This window comes from Fulmarus glacialis, unplaced genomic scaffold, assembly GCF_000690835.1.
Source record: "Fulmarus glacialis isolate BGI_N327 unplaced genomic scaffold, ASM69083v1 scaffold44278, whole genome shotgun sequence".
In the NCBI taxonomy this organism is placed as follows: domain Eukaryota; kingdom Metazoa; phylum Chordata; class Aves; order Procellariiformes; family Procellariidae; genus Fulmarus; species Fulmarus glacialis.
In genome coordinates, this window is record NW_009230969.1 from 7,898 (window position 1) to 17,497 (window position 9,600).

The 9,600-nt window shown below is 41.5% G+C and overlaps 1 protein-coding gene across 1 annotated transcript in view; it reads left to right on the forward strand.

Annotated features, from left to right (window-relative positions):
• LOC104081594 (1-acyl-sn-glycerol-3-phosphate acyltransferase delta-like) overlaps nucleotides 1–5,492 on the forward strand; it is a gene marked incomplete at both ends in the record, with an annotated part of 13,206 nt that extends 7,714 nt beyond the window's left edge. Inside the window, 2 exons of the mRNA XM_009584406.1 lie at nucleotides 2,617–2,623; nucleotides 5,294–5,492. Of these exons, the coding sequence (XP_009582701.1) occupies nucleotides 2,617–2,623; nucleotides 5,294–5,492 (206 nt within the window). The remainder of the gene's footprint in view (nucleotides 1–2,616; nucleotides 2,624–5,293) is intronic.
• Nucleotides 5,493–9,600: the final 4,108 nt, after the last annotated feature.

The window sequence follows — 9,600 nt, forward strand, 5'->3', positions numbered from 1 at the left end:
TCAAGAAAAGGTTGGGTTTTTTGTCTAGACAGCACTTGTGAGCCACTAGTGCTCAGTTATCTATACTGCTAGTAGACCTTTACAGCGTGCATGTGTAGTGGTCCTGCTTTGGGGGCTTGGGGTCGGTTGGTTGGATTGTTTGTTTTTTCAGGATAAATGCTCTGTTTCTTCAGACACAAACTGGTCTTGTGCTGTCAGTCATGATTGCCTTTATTTTGTACTTAAAGAGCAACAGGAAGAAAACTTAAGCAAGCCTCGATAGAGTAGTTTTAAAACTCTTCTTTAGAAAGTTGCATAAGGATACAAAAAACACAACTGCCTCCTAGTTGGTAGAAGGACCTCCTTCCCCTTAAAGGCACCTCCTAAATCAAGAAGTAATTCGTGGGCTAAATGGGGTATATTTTGCTTTAGTGTATTAAAATTTTTGTCCCTTGTTTTACCCTGTCTTTTTTACCAAGGCAAAGATCCAACATTGATGGGACAGGCTGATAAATTGCTTTCACATTGCGTGCATAGAATGTGTGCATTTAAGATTCCTAATTAAACAGGATGGGGGCAGAATAATAATGACTGTGTTTGCAGATGCCTGCTGATTTTTTTTTTTTCCCCCAAATACTTTCATATGCATCCTTCAGACTTTCAGAATCTGTTTCTCATGGAACAGAGAAATGAACATAGGAGATAATGGTTGGGGAATGCGCTCTTTGAATACACACAGCACTCCCATTTCAATCAGTGGGAGTCACAGGTATGCAAGGCATGAGGGCCTGGCAGCTCAGTTTGCTTCAATAAATTGATCTAAGTTATGTATTCAGACTGGAATACAGCAGTGCAGATTTAGAAGTGATAGAATATAGCTACACTCTGGTTTCCTCTCACTGGGGCAGCAAAATTCTGCTGTGCCATTTGTTGTACTCCACCCAGAACACTGTGGTAGCATTTCTGTATTGACTATGTTCTAGTCTTTCTCGGCTTCAACCCATGACTGTTTCTGGTTGAATCCATAGCCCCTCTAAGCAGCTTGCTTACAGGAATGTGGAAAGTAAATGTGTGTTGAGACCTCAGTTGTAGATCTACTAGCTTTGCCTCTGATGTCCCTTCTTGTAAATTGTGCCACTAACACCTAATTCAGACATGACCCCTAATACTTTTCTGCAGAAAAGCATTGTGTTACCCATGGGCCGGTGCTCGCTCTACAGGCATGTAAGTGCAAATGGTCCTTTTGCTGAACATTGCAAAAGTCCACTTTCTGCTACTGTGAGTTTATCTGTAACCCTGTTTCATGTTCCTAAGCAATGTTTAGACATTTGCAAGAAAAGAACATCAATCAGATGAGAATGTGGTGATTGTTTTTCTGAATCCCTTATTACATAGTTTGCAGTAAATCACTTCAAGTTTCTTCTGTTGTTCCCTCTTTGGCAAAGTTATTTCTAGTGCAAACAGAGTGTACATCTATCCTGCTTTCTTCATAACAACTTAGTTTGCTGGTTGGTTAAATCCATAGTTTCCTATTTAAGTATAGGAGGAAGGAATGTGTGTTCAGTTTTCCTTTCCATTAAAACATTCTTGGTTGTGTGGCATTTTTTGATTGGTTGTTTTTTTTAGGTTTGGTAGTGGTTTTGTTTTTTTTCTGAAGGTGACATGTTCCTCTTCCTTCAGCTGTTTTACATTAGTGAAACTGTTATTTCATTGCAGTCATTCCTGGTTTACACAAGCCCATGTCTCTGTAAAATCAGACTGGGAGAATACAGAGCAGGGACAACTTCTTCAAGAGTTCTGAGATGATGAAAGCCCACCTGCAGGGTAAAAATGCAATTCTGTTTCACCTTTCTGCCATGCATCTTTAAAAAGATAATTAGGTTGGATAAGAACCAGCATTGCCACTTAGGTGTTGTTTCCAAAAATGAATTCTGTTTCATTTCATTAACATTCTGTTACTGTCTTCAGAGTCAGTAAATATTTATGATAAAATGCAACAAATGTGTATTCAAAGGGCAGTAATTCATTGCAAGATATGCACTCATAGCCTGCTTTGTCTATTTCGGTTGTAGCACTCACTTTCTGTTTCAAAGTAAGACAAGGTATGCACGCTACTGAAAAACAGAGCCCCTGTTTTATCTTGCGTTATGGTTGCATGTGCCATTGCTTATTCTCAGTGATTTTCATAATTTTGCAGTACCTTCTCAAGACTTAACATACTGCATGCTGAATTATGTTCTAATAGCACGATTTAGTAGGTGGGGTGTGCCACAGGTACTGAGGTCCAGGCTGGAGTGCCGTGCACTCATGATGATGAGGGACACAAAGCTGTTTGAATGTCTAATGAAATCAACAGTTAGTGGACATGAAGGAACATGACTTTTTTTTTTTAAATTGTCATTAGTAAAGGAGTGAGAGTCTTTGAGAAAACCTTGGTTTTTACCTCATTGACTGATCTCAGTTATATGTCCCTCAGTCTGACATACTGCTCCCTGGGAATCTGGTGTGTTTATGTTCTTGCTACTTATCGCTTCATTTTCTGGTTTAGCCACTGCTGCAAATGCAATGAACAGGGCCTTGCCAGATAAACAACGGCACTGTGCTGTTCTAAACCAAACGCTGTTCTTCCTTTTCCAGGCTTACAGTAAGCACCATGTCCAGATGCTTCTTCCTCACCTGGGGTGAATTTTGTCCTTCCACAGATGGCCAGCACTGTATCAGTTAATGCCAAATTATGACAGAGGTGCAATGTGGATTGCACATTGCCTTTTCTTTTTTTTTTTTTTCTTTTCTTTTCTTTTTTAAACTGCCATTGCTAGAAAGGCTCCCTTTGACTTTAACAAGCATCTTAGTGCCTCCTCTGAAGAGGTACTGTGTAATAATCACAACTCTGCTAGCCCTTGCATGTTTGTTTTCTTTTTTCACCTCCTTACAACCTCAGCGCCTGAAATAGAAGTTCTGCTTGAGAATCTTAATTTCCATTAAAAAGAAAGCGAGCTTCTAGCTCTTCTCACTTGTAAGAGAAGCATGGAAAGCAGGGCATGAAAATATACGCTGAAATGCCCCAGAGAATTAGCAAAGCATAACTGAAGAGGGGAAGTGTACAGAACTGCAGTGTTTGGGAATAAAGGATATATTTTTGGATACTCAGTCTTTATGGGCTTCCTCATGAAAGGGCAGTGGCATACCTCTGCCCTCAGACCTCCCTGGTGGGAGCAGGGAGGAAGAATCCAGTTAGCCTTTCACAAGATGATGGATGTTCCCTGATTTCCCGCCACTGCATTACTCACCCCACTGTCTGAAGTAACTCAAATTTGGTGGGGGCATTAGAGGGAGCATGTTTCTAGGTCCGAATATGATACTTGGGTGGGTGGGATTTATTACAAACTGAAAGCAAGCTCTGAATGCAGGGGAATGAAAGGAACTTAATGTGGGCGAGGTGATGGAGGGAAATTTTGAGGTGCATCATGGGGTTAAATGCTGACTTGAGCTGTTGATGGGTACCATAGGCACCCTTGCAAAAGCTTAGAAGACAGATCAACCCACAGATCTCTTCTGCAAGGAATGTGAATGTTTTTAAGGGTAAGGAATCGTAACTGAAGAGCTGTTCCCCACAACAGTGTAAAATGTGTAGTGGCGGTGATGGCATTGACATTGTTTTGCCCGTTGTATATTTCTTCTATCTGTTTCAAACCTCATGGTGAGATATGGTCAACGGTTTTGCTGCCCCTAATGCTGTGCAGAGCCAACAAAGAGAAAACTGCTGCGCTTGTTTTAAGTGAGTCTGTCTTGCTGTCTGTAGTAATAGGCCCCCTAATGGCGATATCAATAATAGTCAGAAATTCTTAACTTTTCTGGGTAATACCGGTATTTAGAAACCTAATTGTATATAGTAGAATTCAATTTACTAATGATTAGTAGCTCTGTGTTAAACCAGTCATAAACCAAAATCCTCAAAGCACTGTAAAGAAAACTTCATACACTGTGTAATTTATTGAAGACAGCTAATTAATTGGCCATAGTGATTCCAGTACAATCTAGCTCACATGCGCAAAACAGTCATAATTTTTCTAATCTCAATAAAGAGAGCACAATGCTTTAATTACTGTGTAATTTCTTAAAAGCTAAATGTTCCCTTTGAAATAGATAAAATGGTAGCAGCCTGTAATTGCTCAAATTGCCATTAAATAATCAAAGGATTGTCTGTGTTAGCTGGAGTGTAAGTAAATGTAAGATCATACCATAGTAGAAATAATCTTCTTGTGGTTGATTAGGACAATCTTGTCTTTGCCAGAGTTTTTGGAAACCATCATGAAGCATTCCTTTCTTTGAAGAAATTTAGTACTTCATTCTGATTAAATTGAGGTTCTTTTTTGAATAAGTCTAATTCTGGCTTCATTAATTAAGCAGTTTTATGTGGTAACACAGATTAATAATCTTTGCTTTTGAACCAGAAGAAAGGGGTTTTTTCCCCACCCACTTTGATATTTTGGGTCGATCCCATTGCTAAAGGCAATGCCATTCATCCATATGGGCTCTAGAGGCAGGTATTGAATTCTAAGTTTTCTGTGCTTTAAAAAACACACACCACAAAACAAAAAAAAACAAACCCCACCCCATTATCTTCTTCATCTTATACTAAAAGGGAGAGTCCTTTGGTCAAAACCAGTGAGAGATTCTAAACTGTTTGCATGCTCAATTGGCTGTAGAGAGGTTCAGCACCCAAACTTCCTTCTGTAAGCTTCATGGGAACTAGATGAGCAAGACTGCATCTATGGGACAAAGCAGATGGGGCGGGGTGGTGTTCTTTGGAGTGTGGGACAAGATGGTGTCTGCTCACCTTTTCTGACAGGGCTGTGGATGCTGCTTTACAGCAGTGGTTCGAGAAAACGTTAGGGAATAGAGGATCCGCTGCTGACCATGTAGCCCAAATGCTTCTCTGGCTTACCAGCAGTATTCGTCCAGCGGCTGTGGCCCTTGCAGGAGGTTCAACAGTGATGTGTACATTGCTGCAGGAGTGTACATCCCGTCACCCTTCTTGTTTTACTGAGCTTGTTATACTAACTAGGCATGCCATTTTTCAGGCTTCTATGTATAGGAGAAAGAAAGGATGCACACATCAATGTAAGCCCTTTTTTTTTTTTTTTTTTTACACTGTGTTTTCATTGACTTCAAAGTACAAGTTTCCAGCCATGACTTGGTCTTTGATCTTCCCCCACGGTTACAGGCATGCAGAAAGAGAAACATCAAAGTCAGGAATGGCTGGTTTTGTTGGCAGATGGCATTTAATTGTTGCCCTCCTTTGTTCTACTAGGATGCATTCCAGGAAGAGTACTACCGAACAGGAACCTACCCAGCAGTTCCTATAGTACCACCCCGACGACCATGGACGCTTTTTAACTGGCTTTTCTGGGCCTTATTGCTGCTATATCCTTTATTCAAGCTGCTCATCAACATGATCAACAGTGGATCATCACTGACACTGGCTAGTTTTGCATTTGTCATTGTAATGGGTAAGTTTTCTAAAACAGAAAGATTACTTACAGGGTAATTGTCAGATGTGATTTATTGAGGCTTACTAAATATAAACATGACTTGTGAATTCAACAAACCATCTGATACTGTATCCCCTTTAGCCTGGAATAGGTTAAATAGATTCTTTTTTTTTTGTTTATTTTTGTATATGTGGTTTTTTTTTTTGTAAGACCTGCATACAAAATCTTCTGTTTCTGTAGAAATCAAAGCAGTAACTTTCCAGTGGGTTGCCTACAAGAGGCTTTCTTTTCTTGTGTTGCTGGGTCGCACTTTGAATGCCTAGAAGAGGTGCTCAAGGCTGATTATTCTGTTGAGAATTCTTTCGTCTAATCATAGTCTGATACATCATCCACTGGAAATCCATGAACTTGTGATTTAAGGACAGCCTGTTGTGGCCATCTACTCTGATTTACGTAGCACAGGGCATAGACTATCACAGGTGATCCCTACAGTTCCTGTGGTAGTTCTGAACTGCCTTGGTTTGTGTTTAAGCTAGTATGTTATTTAAGAGGAGGAAGGAAAACAAAACAAGGAGCTGGCCCACAGAAAGGGAGGGAGATCTCATTTGGTGTCCTTCATGGAAACAGGAACCAGGTCAGTTTGGCAAATAGCATCATATCTGGCTGTCTGTGCATTATGGCACTGTTTAAAGAATAAGTTCCCTTCCAGAATAAGCCATACATTTGTAAAGCAAATACTTTCTATGGCTGCACTGACCATCACATGTATTTATGGCTTCATCACCTTAACACCTTTGAAAAAGAAACAGAACTTCACAGTCTTTCTGGCTTTGAGTGAACTTCGATGCAGAGATACTAGAGTTAGCTTAAAAAGCCATGTCCAAAATAGCAACACAGAGGAAACAGGAAAACACAACATGTTTTCTTGTCTCAGAAGTGCATCTTTGCTCCCTACCTAGGAAATTGTTCCTAACACATAATATTACTTTGCGTTTTCAAAAAGTCTGAATCTTGAGCAGATCCCATGCTAGTCTGATCAAGATGAATTAACTAATCTCCTTTTGCCCATCTGTGAAGAGCTTGATATGGTAGGCACACAATATTCTTTTTCAGAAAGTGCCCACCAAATCAAACTCTGCGTAAGCTACTGTGGAAGCTTCTTAGAAAGATAATTGGAGAAGGAAGAATTTGTGTGTGTGTGCACACGTGCAGGATATTTGCTTCGTGATGCTTTGGGCCAGAGGAGGGAAAACAAGAACAAGGGTAAGGTCCAACATAGTAGTTGGTACATTAATGTGGGCAAGGTAGAGGGAAAGGGAGGGGAATTCTGTGCTCTTGTCCTCACCTGGAGAAATTGCTGGTGCTTTTTACCCTGGGAATGTTTTATGTAAAATGTGGAAGAATTTCTTGGAACAGTGACTACAACTTAGAAGCACCTTTTCTCACCCACCTTACTTGTTGGAAGGCACCAGTGGTGCTTCTCCCCCTCACCTTCTCTGACCAGTGAATAGGATGGGAGTGAAGAATGAGCACCATGGTTGGGGTGTGCTCCTCAGGAATGGGAGGTGTTGGGTTCAAATCCCCTTCAGTTGCAGAGAAAGGTCAATTGGTCTCCCCTGTGCTCTAGTTCAAAATGGGGGGGGATGAGTGGGCGGGATGAGGTATGACACCATGCCACGTCCCTGACAATAGCACTCAAGAGGGCATTTGTTCTGCCTTTGGAAGAAATGCTGGTGTAGGCTGTGCTTGGTGCTGGGCTGTGGAATGATGGCCTAATGGGGCACTGAAGCTTAGCCATTGCAAAATTTTTTAATTTCTCATCTTTTCTTCAGCATTTTCCTCTTAATTCAGCTTCTCCACTCAGTGGGCTGGTTGCTCAGGTGCCATTCCAAAGTGCCTCGTGCCTTGTGTACCCTCCACAGGGAGCCTCACTGCATAGTTCAGGGTTCTGGATTTTAAACTCAGGGCTGGATGCCTTAATGCTTGGCATTGTGGCATCTGTGATGTTTCTGGATTTAGCCCTTATTGATTTAGTTGAGTGACACTACATCCCCCATCGTAAGTGCAATACCATCTTGCCATTAGTGGCCTTTACAACTAGATCATGTCTTCTATCAGGAGGGGAGGGAAAGAACCTGTAAAGCAAAAAAGCTATGATGTTACTAAGAATGGACAGCAAGAGAGCCCTTTTTTTTTTGCTTTCTTTCTTTTTTTTTCTTGCTGTCTTACTCCCCACTTAGCTTTCTTCTGCTTCTAGCCACAAGGAAAGGTTAATAAGAAGGCTGCTACGAGTCGTCTCTTGAACGCAGTGATAATCCAAAGGTTCTCAGGTTATTTGTAACGCTGGAGCTAACAGAAAGCTACAGCAGCAGTCTGCTGCCAGATGAACGCGTGAGCTCCCAGGTTGCAAAAGCACAGCTGAGGAACGCATTAAGAGTGGTGAGATTAACAGCCCACTGCGATGTGCGTTGCTGCCCCATACGTATCTGCCACATTTGTGGGATGCTGCAGGTTGCAGTCCTCTGCAACCTTTGAAAGACCCCTGTGGTTAGCAACAGCTCTGTTCTCACTCAGAATACCTGTCATGATCAAACCCAAAGTGCTTGTAATTGGCCAGGATTTGCGGCGCAGCAGAAGACACTGAATTGCCTGTAGTAGTGGCCGTCGCCTGATTAGACTCAGCCAGTCACCTCTGGCTGATGAGCAGGCAGAAAGAAAGATGATGTTGTCACTTATTAGCAGATAGCAGCGTCTGTGAAGCTGTGGAGGGAAGAGAATCCGTGGGAGTGGAAGGAAGCTTTGCCTTCAGTAAAAACAAACAGAAAGCAGAGCTGGTTTATCCTGGTCACTTAAAAGTCGATGTGTCATTACTCGCCAAAAGAGCAACGGTTCCCTTAGTATGTTATAGTCTGTTTCTATTTTACTATATCCCTTTAAAAGCAATCTTATTGCTAGTTGGGAATCATTGGTCTCTTTTTGTGGAAGCATCTAAAACTTCAGCCCAAGCTGTCACATTGACTTTTGTAGCAATAGCTGAGTTTCTGTAGCAAGGCTGTTCTTCCCAAACTGTGTTTTATATCCTAAGGGGTATCTCTGTCATGAATGTCCTGGGAGTGATGCAGCCATCTTCTGGCAGAGGAACAACCAGTATTTTATTTTGCAGTTTGTCTCCAGCTTTAGGCAAGGTCTCAGAAGTGACTTCTGCAATGGCTGGGAGGTAGCAGTAGATGAACACAAATGTACCTTGGAGGTTGTGACTCTTGGTGCCAGCTGGAACTGTTCGCTTGGCAGATCCAGTTTGCAGCAAAGCAGGGAGGACTGTATTCGCTGTCTTTTCCAGTGTGGGCAGTGATTGGTACCTGCTGGCTTAACAATGTAAAAGGAAGCTTTTTCTGTAAATCAGAGGGATTTATTTACCATTGAGATCAGGTGATAAAATCGCCTTTTCACATTGCTCCTAATTGATCTTTTCCCTCTGTTCGTTAACTGAAGCAGCATAGGTAGCTTTGGGACATTATTTTTTTTTTATATGGCAGTTTGACAGCTCACCGGATACTCCAGAATTGGGAAACTTACTGCAGTCCTTAATAGCCCATTATTAGTAGACTGCTATTTCTAAGGGCAGATTTCAGTATCTGATAACATTACCTTTATTAGCGTAGGTGCAGATAGCACAAGATATTCCTAACCTTTCAGTGATAGGAAAGCGTGGAGGAACTAGGAGGACCTTCTACCTGGTACCTTCTGCTTTGTTTTCAGGGTGTCATTTGTCTTTTAGACAGTCTCTGCTAATTGTGCTCTTCAGTAAAACACTTACTGGCGTGTAAGTAACTGGCTGTTCAGGTGGAAAAAACTGTAAGAGAAATGCCCCATGGCGGTCAAGCTGGAGGGAAATCACTGTAATCCCTCAGACCCTAGCTCTCCTAGATCCAAGGAATGAATAACTAATATATATATAGCTCTGCTGGTTCATAGAATGTACTTAACTGAGAGCACTGTATGGTGTTTTTAGGAAGGATGCTGTTGTGATTCACTTAACCATGCTATACTGAGAGAGCAAAATGAGCGATATACTATCATAAATTTTTAAATCAATGTTTAAGGTTTTGCCATGTTTGAAGCTGGC